The sequence below is a fragment of the Heteronotia binoei genome, chromosome 14 (genome assembly GCF_032191835.1).
Source record: "Heteronotia binoei isolate CCM8104 ecotype False Entrance Well chromosome 14, APGP_CSIRO_Hbin_v1, whole genome shotgun sequence".
In the NCBI taxonomy this organism is placed as follows: Eukaryota; Metazoa; Chordata; class Lepidosauria; order Squamata; family Gekkonidae; genus Heteronotia; species Heteronotia binoei.
The window spans coordinates 55,455,737-55,470,447 of record NC_083236.1 but is presented as its reverse complement, the minus strand read 5'-3'; the positions used below and the strand labels follow the sequence as shown (position 1 = coordinate 55,470,447).

The 14,711-nt window shown below is 46.0% G+C and overlaps 1 protein-coding gene across 1 annotated transcript in view; it reads right to left on the bottom strand.

Moving 5' to 3' along the window:
- TENT4B (terminal nucleotidyltransferase 4B) overlaps positions 1-14,711 on the bottom strand; it is a 63,064-nt gene that overhangs the window by 11,973 nt on the left and 36,380 nt on the right. The window contains exons 3-6 of the mRNA XM_060253916.1: positions 11,565-11,688; positions 6,299-6,345; positions 5,303-5,423; positions 3,410-3,517 (exon numbers count right to left, since the gene is read on the bottom strand). Coding sequence (XP_060109899.1) covers positions 3,410-3,517; positions 5,303-5,423; positions 6,299-6,345; positions 11,565-11,688 — 400 coding nt within the window. The remainder of the gene's footprint in view (positions 1-3,409; positions 3,518-5,302; positions 5,424-6,298; positions 6,346-11,564; positions 11,689-14,711) is intronic.

The following is a 14,711-nucleotide window of genomic DNA, read 5'->3' as shown; positions in this document are numbered from 1 at the left end:
CCTGCCACCTCCACTGAGTTAATGCTGAAAAATATGTATACAGCTTAGCACACCTAAACATTCAGAACTCATGTCTCAGGTTTTTAAACAAAGGCTAGATGGTTGTCTGACAGCAATACTGATCCTGTGAATGTAGGGGGAGGTATTTTCCTAGATTGTGCAGGGGGTTGGACTAGATGACCCAGGGGGTCGCTTCCAACTCTATAATTCTATATTCCTGAAAACAGGCAAGGCAAAGAAACCCAAGTGCAAAATTTCCTACCTATGCTGACCATCACCAAGACGCTAGATCCAGTGGATGCTAAGATCATTGAACGCCATCTTAAATCTGTACCGAAATTAGCACCAAATTATTTAAAACTGTTTAATGCTTTTAATGTAAATGTTTTTATTGTAAGTTACGTGCTGTGAGTCACCCTGAGCTAGCTTCAGTGGGGAGGGCGGAAAAAAATCCAATAAAATTAATAAATCAATAAGCTTCCTAAATGCACCTTGGCCGGCATCAAGTTGCTCTTTCCTGTGCGTATTCACAGGCAGAACCACAAGGAGTTACTGGCTCACAGCAGCAGTAAGAAATTCCTCTAGCAAGTTACCTGAAGCTACACATGTACTATAAGAGCCCTGTGGTGCACAGTGGTAAAGCTGCAGTACTGCAGTCCTAAGCTCTGCTCATGACCTGAGTTCGATCCCGGTGGAAGCTGGTTCAGGTAGTCAGCTCAAGGTTGACTCAGCCTTCCATCCTTCCGAGGTCGGTCAAATGAGTACCCAGCTTGCTGGGGGGAAAGGGTAGATGACTGGGGAAGGCAGTGGCCACCCCGTAAAAAGTCTGCCGAGAAAATGTTGTGAAAGCAACATCGCCCCAGAGTCGGAAACGACTGGTGCTTGCACAAGGGGACTATATTTACCTTTTTTTTTACACATGTACAGCGCTTCATTCCACACATTACCAAGGTGGAACTAGTCTACGCGGGACACGAAAGACAAGACCTTGCTTGTGTTATTTCGGAAAATCAATCTCAAATCTGAAGGCTATACTCCAGAAAATTACGTAAGGCTTTCAGAACAAACTTGTTGGAGGGGGGAAAACTATCCTCTGGCACCCTCTGGTGGAAATAATGCAAAGTTGCAACATTCCACATAGATGGTTACAGCCAAATTCCAAACCTCAGGAAAGAATATTCTTTCTCCATATGCATCTCCTCTAGCATCAATTACCATGGCCTAATCTGGCAAGCAAAAGCTATCTCCTGGCAACTCCAGTCAGACACAGGTTGACCGGACTCACAAGAAAGCCCCTCCCTCCTGACCCCATGTTCGCCATGTATCCTCCACACCAGGGATGGCCAAGCTTGCTTAACGTAAGAGCCACATAGAATAAATGTCAGATGTTTGAGAGCTGCAAGACATGAATGTCAGATGTTAGGGAGGGAGGAAGAAAGGAAGGCAAATAGATGGGGAGGGATGAAGAAGGGAGAGGTGGAAAGAAAGTAACTTTCAAATGCATTCTCCAAGCTGCTGGCTGGCTTGGCTCAGAGAAGTGATTTAAAGAGAGAAATGCCTTCTCCAAGCTGGCTGATGGGGAAGTGGGAGCTTCAACAGCCACACAATGTGTGTGAAAGAGCCACAGTTTGGCCACCCCTGCTCCACACTTTTGAGGGAACGAGGGGGTTCAGGAAAATTCCCAAGCTGATTTTCACAGGAATACAAGCTATAGGGCAAACTTAATGGAAAGTAAGCCCAGTGAATACCATGGGACTCCCCCCCTGCCCTCCCAAAGTAAGGATGCACAAGATTGCACTGGAATATGGTTGGGGGAAGGACAGGTGGGTAGCCGTGTTGGCCTGAAGCAGCAGTGGCACCTTTAACAACAACAAAGCTTTATTCAAAGCATAGGCTTTCGTGTGCATGCACACTTCTTCAGATACAAACAATGGTAAAGTCAAGAAGCTCCCAGAATCTGAGCACCAGTGCTCATTGGATGCACATTGGACACTAGTCACTACTTGTGTCCAAGCAATGAAAATACAACATATTTGGCATGCACGGAACAAAACTGAAACTATAAAACGCTAGCCTCGACACCCAAAACCTAAGAAATCCACGCTACCAGCCTTGCAGTGGAAAATGTGTGCTTTCTGTCATTTTCCCGGCTTCCTGCTGACATCTTTAAAGGGAGAGTAGGCAACAGACACTGCAAAGCAGCAAAGACTGAACTACCTTTCCATTCCAATATCCTTATGCAACGGAAGGTAACGCTCTGACCCATCGAAGTGAGTTAAGTGTACTTAGATTGGCAGTGCACTCCAGGGTTTCTGGAAGAGGTCTTTCCCCCAAACTACTACCTGATCTTTTAAACTGCAGAGGTCAGGGATCGAACTGAGGCCTTTGGCATTCCAAGCAGTTGACTTCACCGCTGTTCCTCCTCTCCCACCCCCACCAAAGTCTAAGGCCTGCGCCCTCTTTTATGCTCTTTACTGTAAGCGCCTTCAAACATTAACATTACGAAATTTAAGATTTATGACATGACTCAGCGGCGGCAGCACTTTCAAGGAACAAATACTTATCTTGGGAAGTGACTTGGCACACCACACCACACCTTTCAGGGGTTTTTTTTTTCTGAAAGGTACATTTCTATCCCTTAGGCCAGGTTTTCCCAAACTTTTCCCCTCTGTGGCCCGGTTCTCTCCCCATGATCTGGGTGGATGACGCTCAGGGAGCGATACAGACAATGCGTGTCAGCCAGGAGCTTTCCCCGCCCTCTCTGATGTTTCCAAACATCAGAGAAGGACGGGGGAGGACTTTTGGCCAGTGCGCAGTCACAGTATCACTCCCTGATCATCCTGCGGGTGGAGGACGATCAGGCAGCGATACAAACAGGCCAGGAGCTTTCCCTGCCTGAACATCCGAGAGGGACGAGGGAGGGCTTCTGGCCAGTGCGCAGTGTCTGTAGCGCTGAGCGTTACAGGCACCGGTGGCGGCGTGAGGGGCAGGAGTTGGAGTGCAGCACGGCATAAATAGAGAGGGGAGAGGACAGGGGCTGTTGGGCTGCCCCTGGCGACCCGGTATTGAGGCTTCCATGGCCCGGTATCAGGTTGCGACCCTGCAAATGGGAAATGTTGCCTTAGGCTAAAAAAACAGGAAGTCTCAAGATCTACTTGGATATATTATCCATTCAAATGATTCAGATCTCTTGCTTTCCTTCCAGTTTTTAAAATACACTTGGGTATCAAGTTTCCTACAAGGATCAGATAAATGTATATTAAAAGCAAGGTGAGGGGAGAAAAAGATCTGCAATTATTGGGATTAGAACGCGCCGGGCCCCACTCGCTGCCTAAAAGCTTATTTCTAATGAAAACGTGAGTCGCCTTCTAACTATGGCTCAAAATGTTCTGTTTTTTTATCGTCTGACCTTGATAAAATCTGCGATGAGATGAGCGGCTTTTACCCCGTTGCGTACGTTAAAGCTGATGTCGACTTTGACTTCGGTAAAGGAATCAGTCAGTTTAATAATAGGTACCTGAGAAAAGAGCAAAGAAGACATTGTAGGAAGACGACATTGGATTTATATTCCGCCCTCCACTCAGAGTGGCTCACAATCTCCTTTATCTTCCTCCCCCACAACAAACACCCTGTGAGGTGGGTGGGGCTGAGAGGACTCTCACAGCAGCTGCCCTTTCAAGGTCAACTCCTGTGAGAGCTATGGCTGACCCAAGGCCAAGTGGAGGAGTAGGGAATCAAACCCGGTTCTCCCAGATAAGAGTCCGTGCATTTAACCACTACACCAAACTGGCTCTGTTTATCGGTGAGAGTGGCAGACGGGGCCGCTTGTTCAGCTATATATGTAGCCCGTTGTCTGAAACCCTCATGCCCGGTAAAATGGGAACCTATACAAAACTCAAACCAATGGAGGATTAAATATGCACGCATACACACACATGCAATCATAAAGTCACTGTTTTCAGTTTTGAACAGACAGCAGGGGGAGATAGAACCTGATAGAAGGAAACTATTCTTTGTAGGAGAGGGGGGGGGGGAGAGATTTCCTATGTTAATTCTCAAAGACAATGGGGCAGGTTCAATAGTAGCATGTGTGTGGAAAAAAGACCTGGACATTGAATAAGTCCCCAGCAGCACCACTAGCTCAAGAACAGTCACCCAAATACTTCAGTGTGCATCGTTCTTCCCTGGGGCAGGGGTCATTTAGTAGAAAAAGAGGTGCCGGAGCTCATTAACACAACTAATTTACAGATTGCCACACACTCCTGACATCCTGAAAGGTGTACTCAATTCTATCAGCTCCGCATCTACCTTAAAATGCTACTTGAATTATAACTGCCATAATAAAACCTTACTCCCATCATACTTTTTAAATTGCTTTCTTCTATGTGGCTACAGCGGCGTGAGGAAGATTTCCATCTGTCTGCTTTATATGCTTTGCTTATTTCCCCATTTTTTATGGGGAAAAATATTAGGTTTGTCAAATCTTAAAGAGTTCAACAAAATTCTCACAGGGCGTTTGAACAATGGAGCCCAGAAGCAAGTATTTGGGGGGAGGGGATAAAGAAAGAAAAGAGCACAGTAAAATTTAGAGGTTCTGGAGCTCTGCTCCTATGAGCTCCTGCTCAAAACGAGGCCTGCCTGGGGGAGAGAGATTTGGATGCTGAGCTTAAAGGGCGTACTAGACCTTCCTTGGTCACTCTGGGCTCACTTCTTAAGACTCAATAGTTGGTGGTGGGGTCAGCGATGGGGGGAAGAGGGTTGGGGTTGGGGTTCCCTCCCATGAGTCTCCCCACTCCTCTAAACTGTAAGGAGGGAAACATGGGGAATTAGTCACAATGGAGGAAGGGATTCCCTTCCATGAGTAGCCCAACTTGTATGCATCCAGGGCTTCTTCTGAGCAGGAACACACAGGAATGCCGTTCCGGCTGGCTTGGCATCGGGGTGTGTGGCCTAATACGCAAAATAAGTTCCTGCTAGGCTTTTTCTACAAAAAAAGCCCTGTGTGGAACCGTGGTGACATCAAGGGGTGTGGCCTAATATGCAAATGAGTTCCTGCTGGGCTTTTTCTACGAAAAAAGCCCTGTATGTATCTATATCTCTCTATATACGGGTGGAGGGGAAATCTACACAACAATGAGAAGGGAAGAAGCAACTGCGACAATCATTGACTAATTTTAATTAGCGATGTCCATCAGATCAAGGGCAGTTGCACAAAAGGACTACAACAGAGTATCTTCCCTGCCCCCCCACGGGAATATCATTTTATTTTTGTAAAAAGAAAAAGAAAAAAAACCCGACTTACAGTTGCTTTGTCTAAAACCTTTACTGAATTTTCATCAGCTACATTGTGCTTTCGGAGAGCCTCTTCGAGGGTCCAGAGAGGCAAATTTTCCCATTTTCCAAACACAACTAAATCAATATCACTGGAATGAAAAGAAGGATAACGTCAGGTTGAAGACTCTTCAGGAAGTACATACAGCATTAACAAGATGACTGGATTTTTTCTGCATGGAAACTAGAGTGGAGACCCAACATTTTTCTTCCTTGCTGGGGAAATTTGTAAAGCTCACTCTCTCCTGTGTGACCTAGAAGCCTCCCACCCCCTCCTTAAGCGGTGCAGGCTGCATTTCCTGAACCACTTCCTAACGTGAAAATAAGGGCATTTTTGGCACGCTCCAATCCACTAGCCCTCAGGGAAACGGGAGACACGCTATATCGACCAGAATGTCACACGTGGGATTAATGTCCTCATGTGACACAATGTGGCATCCATCCCCCGGGCCACATTGTGTCACACGAGGACACTTGAAAATGCACATGGCGTCTCAACATCACAGCACAACTCCACCAGTTCAGATGTCAAGCGGAGAAGCGTACAACCCTCACGGTTAAGATAATCCTAACCCTCAGGGCGTGTGTCACAACAGGGAGAGGAAACCTGTGTTCCAATGAAACTGCACGACATCAAGATGGCTGCCATGCGTGTGAAAGAAAAATGCCATTGAGATGCAACCAACTTACGGTGGCCCCACGAGAGGCATTCGGAGGTGGCCTGCTACTGTGCCTGCCTCTGTGTAGCAACCCTGGTCTCCCATCCAAATTCTAACCCTGGGCGTCCCTGCTTAGCATTCTAGATTGGATGAGATCAGACCACCCTGGGCCATCCCAGGTCAGGGCTGGCCGTTGCACTGCCCAGATTTTCTCTAGAATTAATTCCAAGTAAGGTGGGGGTGGGTGGGTGGGAAGAGAGAGATGCTTTTCAGCTCAAATGCACTGGAAGATTTCAACCTCTACTTACCTAGTAGGTAAATATAAACCAGTCTTAAAACTTCCAAATATCTGCACCTGTAAAACAAGCAGAAATATGTAGCAGGGTTAGTAAGACTGACAACTGCTGCCCTCAACTGGTACACTTTGGGAAAGCATTAGGGCAGGACCTAAAGAAAGGGGTGGTCAAACTTGCTTTGACGTAAGAGCCACATAGAATAAACTTCAGTTTGAAAGCCGGAAGACACGATCAGATGTTTGAGAGCTGCAAGACAAACAGGAAGGAAGGCAGGCAAATAGATGAGGGGGGAGGGTTGGAAAGAAAGCAACTTTAACTTTATATGCATTCTCCAAGCCCTTGGCTGGCTTGTCTTGGTGAAGTGTTTTAAAGAGAGAAATGACTTCTCCAAGCCAGCTGAAAAGGCAGCGGGGACTTCAAGAGCGTCACAATATGTGTGAAAGAGCCACATGTGGCTCCCGAGCTGCAGTTTGGCCACCCCTGATCTAAAGTGTGTGTGCATCAAAACTCCAGATGCATTCTAACTGCCCCACAATGCTAGCCCTAAACATAATCAGTTATTGTGGCAAAGCAGTAGCAAAAAGTTATTTGCAAGTTGCACAAAAGCAAAAAAATCTGACACTTTTTATATTCCTAAATGATACTACTGAGAAAGAAGTAAAGCCCTAACAAAATACTCTGTGGTGACACGTGGAAAAATAAGCTACTCATCTCTGTTCCAGTACATCTCAAGACTGGTTTTCAATGACCAAAAAGCTTTTAACGACATAAGCTCAAGGTTACACTGGGAAAAGAAGGACTGTTACATCTTTACCCATGCTTCCCACGTCGGATAAGCGACGCACTTTCAGTCATCTACTCCTAAACAAAATCTGAATTTCAACATCAGCTACTATGACTTCCCACATTTTGGTTGCTGTCTTTAAAGAAACTGGATGAGCATCAGAAGAAGACGACTGCAGATTTATACCCAGCAGCTTCCCTTTCAAGGACAACTCCTGCGAGAGCTATGGCTGACCCAAGGCCATTCCAGCAGCTGCAAGTGGAGGAGCGGGGAATCAAACCCAGTTCTCTCAGAGTTCACACGCTTAACCACTACACCAAACTAGCCCTCAGTGCCAAGAGCATGCTGGGAACTGTGCAGAAAGATACTAAAGTAGCTCTAGCTCAAACAATCACAGCAGCCCAGTCAGCATGGAGCAGTGGTTACAGCATCAGAGACCAAGGTTCAAATGCCTCACTGTCTCACTGAAAATGTCTAGACAGTGTGCGTTTGCAATTAAAAAGGCCAGCGCCATGCTGGGAATTATTAGGAAGGGAATTGAAAACAAATCAGCCAGTATCATAATGCCCCTGTATAAATCGATGGTGCGGTCTCATTTGGAGTACTGTGTGCAGTTCTGGTCACCGCACCTCAAAAAGGATATTATAGCATTGGAGAAAGTCCAGAAAAGGGCAACTAGAATGATTGAAGGGCTGGAGCACTTTCCTTATGAAGAAAGGTTGAAACGCTTGGGACTCTTTAGCTTGGAGAAACGTCGACTGAGGGGTGACATGATAGAGGTTTACAAGATAATGCATGGGATGGAGAAAGTAGAGAAAGAAGTACTTTTCTCCCTTTCTCACAATACAAGAACTCATGGGCATTCGATGAAATTGCTGAGCAGTCAGGTTAAAACGGATAAAAGGAAGTACTTCTTCACCCAAAAGGTGATTAACATGTGGAATTCACTGCCACAGGAGGTGGCGGCGGCCAGAAGTATAGCCACCTTCAAGAAGGGTTTAGATAAAAATATGGAGCACAGGTCCATCAGTGGCTATTAGCCACAGTGTGTGTGTATATATAAATTTTTTTGCCACTGTGTGACAGAGTGTTGGACGGGATGGGCTGTTGGCCTGATCCAACATGGCTTCTCTTATGTTCTTATGCCCATTCCACTGTGGAAACTCACTGGGTGATCCTGGGCCACTGACAAAGCAACCTCGCAGAGCTGCTTTGATGAACAAATGTGTATGCGTATGTGTGTGTGGGGGGGGGGGAATACTGGAAGTTGCTTTGAGTTCCTACTGGAGGGAGGGGGTGGGAAAGTGGCGTATAAGAAAATAAATAAATATTATTATAACACACCATTCAAATCAACTGGGAACACTTAAAACTGATACTATCAGAAGCAACTTTCAAAATCTAGACTATAATTTAAAATCCATCCGTTGTGCTATAATTTAGAAGAGATATTTGAGAGTCCTGGACTTTTACTAAAGCTCTCTTAGTGGAATAAATTGTAACTCTCAAAATAGAATTTGTTTTTGAGCACAAGAGTCAGCAAACAAAATCTGTGATGGCGCTTCATGCTGATGACTGGTGGCCAATCCCTCAACCGCCTACTTTGACCAGTTTTCCAGATCTTTCCCAGAGACTGCTGTCTGAGATCCATTTCTAGATGCCCACGACTCAAATCTGGAACCTCTGCATCCAAAACAGGCATCCTATCACTAGGCAGCCCCGTGGCGCAGAGTGGGAAAGCTGCAGTACTGCAGGCCGAGCTCTCTGCTCATGAATCGAGTTCAATGCTGGCGGAAGCTGGGTTTCAAGTAGCCAGCTCAAGGTTGACTCAACCTTCCATCCTTCTGAGGTCGGTAAAATAAGTCCCCAGCTTGCTGGGGGGAAAGTGTAGATGACTGGGGAAGGCAATGGCAAACCACCCCGTAAAAAGTCTGCCGTGAAAACGGTGTGATGCGACGTCACCCCAGAGTCGGAAACGACTGGCGCTTGCACAGGGGACTACCTTTACCTTCTTTTATCACTAGGCTATGGCTCCCACCCACCAATTTACTGAGGAATTTACTTTAGGGAGAGACGGTGGCTCAGTGGAAGAGCATCTGCTTGGTAAGTAGAAGGTCCCAGGTTCAGGTTCAGTCCCTGGCATCTCCAACTAAAAAGGGTCCAGGGAAATAGGCATGAAACCCTGGAGAGCTGCTGCCAGGCTGAGTAGACAATACTGACTTTGATGGACTGAGGGTCTGATTCAGCTTCATATGTTCATAACACTTAAGACTGATACAGCAACCCGGTGAGGAACAAATGTGTGTCGGGGGCAGGAAGAATACTGGAGGTGCCTTTGGGTTTCAGTACCGAAAGTCTCCCGCACTCTTACTGGAATAAACTGTGTGTAAATAAGTCCAAACAACAGATAGCTGTACCTGGAGATCTAAACTAGCTTCACTTGATGCCCTGGGTGACCCTCCCAGATCACTACCTTATCGGTGAAAAAGAGTATGCAAAAACTATACGATCATACTGGTCCCAAATCTAGCATTAAAACATGAAGATGCTGTATTGAAAGCCAAGACAAAATCTGATGGTGACACTTATTTGACAATCCTTGACTTGGGGGGGGGGGCGGTGGAATACTGTGGTACTGGAAGGGAGAAGAGTCACGTGGAGGGCTTTTTTTTTTGAGCAGGAACACGCAGGAACGCAGTTCCGGCTGGCAAGGCATCAGGGGTGTGTGGCCTAATATGCAAATGAACTGCTGTGCAACAGTGGTGACCATCATGGGGTGTGGCCTAAGATGTAAATGAGTTCCTGCTGGCCTTTTTCCTACAAAAAAAGCCCTGGTCATGTGCAATATTCCCATAGTTGTCTGCACACACCACTCCTCACCCCCACCTTAACATATCCCTAGGCACATACCAGGTCTCTTACACAAGAAGCTTCACATTGAAGACAAACTCCAAGTTATATTTTCACAATGTGGTGTCTGCTCCCTTTACCAACGACAAAAAAGTTCCCGCCAACAACAAACACAAAAACATGTAACGTGGTGCCTCTTAAGATCCGCCACGTTTGTCTCTACTCCAGAATAATTAAAGTTCCTCTTAACCACTCTTACAGCGGAGTCCCGATTTAAGCCAAGAAGGCTCTCTCACTTACGAGGAATGTTTCCATCTCGTTCCCTAGAGCGGCTGCTCCAATGACACAATCGCTGGCGTCTATAAATAAAACCGTATTTTTCTGAAATACTAATTTAATGCCATCATGTTTTTAATCCTTTTTTTTCCCAGAGCACTCCAGGAGAAGCACAAATATGTACTTTTTCAAAAGGACAAAACCAAACCCTGCAGCACTGCACTAACATCTTAATGCTCAACAAGTCTTTAAATCAGTGCTGCAATGGGAGAGGGGGAACTATTTGGGAATCTCTTTCTGGAAGGGAAAAAAGCAGAAGTGTTTTCATTGACAAATCCAAACAGCACAAGTTAACTGGGAAGATGCTGAATTGGAGGGTGGGGGGCGGGGGTTGGCGGAGAACCCACAGCGGATTTGCGCAGCTGTTCCCGGGCTAGAAAGTGATTTACGGAGTTTTTCAAACAAATCTCAGGATCTGCGCTGCTCGAAAGGGAAAAGCTATTCAGCCGCGGCCTTTTGTTTACCAATGGCCGGCACAGTGCCCTTTCGAAACTCACTTGCAGTTGCTGTGTGGCAAAGAAAAATTCCAAAGCTCACCGCCGCCAAAATGCAGCTTTGCTTTTACTTGCTTTTAAACATTGTAATCTGCGTGTTGAGGGTAAAGGGGTTTTCCTGCACTCTACCCGTCCCATAAATATATATATATATATATATATTTAAAGGTCTTGGAAAATAAAGTAACTTTTTTTTTAAAGGTCTTGGAGAATAAAGTAAAGATGACCCACAAACCGTCAAATGGAAAAAGATGTTAAAAGGGAGGACAGTAAATGAAAGAGGGAGGCTCACGGTGGGACTGAATAGGGCTTTAAACTGAAGATTTGTGGCTCTTTTGTCTAGGGGGAGGGGGAAAGAGGTTCCATTCATCGCCAGCATTTCAGTACAGGAAAAGGGCTTCACAACAAGCTGCTAATATCTTTGCCTCGGTTGCCCCCCTCCCAATAGTGTGACTCCTCCTCCTTCCTTTCTGAGCTTGAGGAGGTATAAAATGAGCGCGCAAACAATCCCACTCCAAAAATGAGTCACATAGCCTGCCTTTAAAAAAAAAAAATGGACCACTCAAGTTATGAGAACGCATCTTGTCTGCATTGTTTTACTGCAGACTTCAGGAGGTTTTCTATTTGCAAATTCAAGGGTTTGTACAGCACAAAGAGACCTCTTCAGTTAGGATTCTAGCCAGTGCTGAACGTTCATCTGCAAGTTTTGACAGGAAGCAACGGTGTAAGAAGAAAACAAACAGGAGAAGGTGCATCTTAAACAAAAGCAGCAGCCAAGGATAGCAAAAGGGAGGGGGAGGAGTGTTGGCCTTACCTCTGCGTTGGGCCAGAGTTCCTTTATAACGTTTTCTATCCTATTAACCACTTCCATCCGCATCCTTTCTTCTTCGGATCTGGGAGACATGTACTTGTAGAAGTCAATAATCTCGTCATGAAGACTGGAAGAGATGGGGTTGGACAAATTCAGCAACGGCATTTACAAAGCTCAAGACCCTATACACAGAGAGGTTAACAGGCTGAGCCGACAGACGTTTTCTCAGAAGTCAGCCCTGAGGGTACCCCGAAGCAGATATGCACAGCGTTGCCAGCCTAATAGAGCCGCTGTATGCCAAGTTAGTCCAGCCCAAGCCCACCGACTTCAATTGGCTGCGCCTGGAGTAACCCCACACAGCACTGCACTGCAACGATGTGCAAGACTTCATTTATTACAACACTGATATCTTGCTTTACGGTTCAAGACAGTTTACAATGACCGTATAAAACATTTTCAGTCTGAAAACAAAAATAATAAAAGTGCAAATCCCAGATCTCCCCCTGCCCCCCCCCCCCCCGCTTTTGGTATTTTTGCATTTTTATGTGTGCGCGCGCTTGTGAATGTGCGTGCACTGAAAGTCACAGTGTTCTCTGGTGACTGGCCCCTACTGGAGACCAGTGTTCACTCTAAGCTGAGTTATGTGAGCTAGCTCACAGATTTTTAGCCTTCGCCTCACACATTTTTGTCTTGGCTCAGGAAGGATGACCCCGGAGCACACTAATTTATGCAGTAGCTCACAACTTTAATCTCTGTAGCTCGCAAAGTAGAATTTTTGCTCACAAGACTCTGCAGCTTAGAGGGAACATTGCTGGGGACATGGGGGATATTCAGAGAGATGGCTGAATAAAACCTGCCCCTGCCTCCAGCTCCATTCCAAGGAGGTCTCCCATCCAAAGACTTGCCAGTGAACCCTGCTTAGTTTCCGAGATCTGACAAGATTTGGGTTTGCCTGGACTATCTGGGTCAGGGCTCCCCCCCCCCGCCCTTAATAGATGCTTGCCAGTCCAACTCCCCCAAGATCCCTGATGAAGAGACGGGTCTTGCAGCTTCTCCTGTCTAGGAGGCCCATTCCACAGAGCCAGAGCCACAATGTCAAAAGGTCCTGGTTTTTATTCAAAATCAGAAAGGGCAGAAATCGATAAGAACGCCTACTTATTGCATTAATATTCTACCTTTCTTCAACTGTGATACTGAAGATGGTTTAAAGCAGAGGTGCCAACCACGTGGCCCTGGGACCAAATCAGGCTCCCAGAGGGCTCCTATCAGACCTCCGCAACTGGCTGTTGTCTGCTTCCTTCTCCCTCTCTCTTGCTTCCTTTTGCATCTCAGCTTGCTTTGCCAGGCTTGCTCAATCACACAGGAGCTACAGAGCAAAGCCTCTGTTTTCTCCATTGGCTGAGGCTCCTCCCCCTCCAGGTCCGCAGGGGAGGGAGAGAAAGAGCCAGAACTTCTTTTGCCCAGTTCCCTGGATCCCATGGGAGAATTACAATGAAAGCACCAACAAGTGCTTTAAGACCAACAAGTGCTAATGTTTTAAAGCATGTTTTATTTTAAAGGTTTTTTTAAAATCTTTAGTCGTGTTTGTCTGTGTCCTTTAAAAAGTTCATATCTCTGCTAGCTAATCTTAAATAGGTACACATGTGGCCCAGCCCGACCCAACAAGGTCTCATTTATGTCAGATCTGGCCCTCATAACGAGTTCGACAAGTGGTTTAAAGAGAATTTCCAGGCCACCTCCTTCTAGCCTGGGGCACTGACCTGGCCTGACCCAGTGACACCTATGTGCTAAAAATCACCCTGAGTTTGAGGGTAAAAAGCCCTAAAGCCATCTACAGCAATCTCAAGAACCATTTTAAAAAGTGCTAATGTAACCAAAGCAAAACCAGCAACTCATTTGACCTTATGATGCTACCAATGACCGCAGGATGCAGTACCTAAATTTAGGCAATCTGGTGCTGGCCATTTCCGGCCAGGAATATCAAGAGAATCTACGTTTCCTTAATATTACAACACAGACCAACCTATTCACTTCATCCTGTAGCAAGGAGTAGTGTCTCAATGGCTGAATGTTAACCACTAGGTCTTCCACGTGGTCTCCCTGTGATGGATCTGGTAGAAGGAAGTCATAAGCTCCGAAAGAAAGCAGAATTCTGTCCTAAATCCCAAACTACACATGACAGTACGCTCCCCCTTTACAAATTAGCAATTTCAAATGTCGCTTTGAAGACGAGGGAGTGGCAAGAGGAAGGGAATTAGTAAAACAGACATCATTCTCATAGTCCTCCTGAATCACGTCTAGATTGGTTTTCATTTAGGTAAACTGAGCTATATTTGCAGCATTTCTATCAAGCCTCAAAAACCGGGGTGGCCAAACTGTGGCTCAGGAGCCACTTGTGACTCTTTGGCACGTATTGTGTGGCTCTCAAAGCCCCCCAACCCCATCAGCCAGAGAAGGCATTTCTCTCTTTAAATCACTTCACCAAGCCAAGCCAGCTGGCAGCTTGGAGAATGCATTTAAAGTTGCTTTCTCTCCCTCTCTCCCTCCATCTATTTGCCTTCCTCCCTTCCAGCTCTCAGACATCTGATGTTCATGTCTTGTGGCTCTCAGACATCTGACATTTCTTCTGTGTGGCTCTTACATTAATCAAGTTTTGCCACCCCTGCTCTATAAGCACTGGTTTTCAATGAGCTCATTTTCAAATAGTACACAGATTTTCTGCTGTTCATAATGTGATCTTCTGCCATGCTTTCCACTATACAGCGAATATGCTTTTAAGGGGGAAAGGACATGCTTGAGAATGAAAGGTTTTCTGAATGTAACAGGAAATGAACGCATCCGTGAAGTTCAAATATAGTGGAAAAAGCCTCTCCTGGAAAACTGATTAGGCTGTCATGAACAACTAGCAACAGGAATTCCATTAATGAGAGGGAACCCTGGCCACTAGTGAACACACTTTCCTGGAAGACGACCATTACAGCAAACCCAGCTTGCTTTCTTTAATGGTGTTTCCAGGAATCCCTGATCTCTCTCTCACAGTCAGTTTGGTGTAGTGGTTAAATGTGCGGACTCTTATCTGGGAGAATCAGGTTTGATTCCCCACTCTTCCACTTGCAGCTGCTGGAATGGCCTTGGGTCAGCCATAGCTCT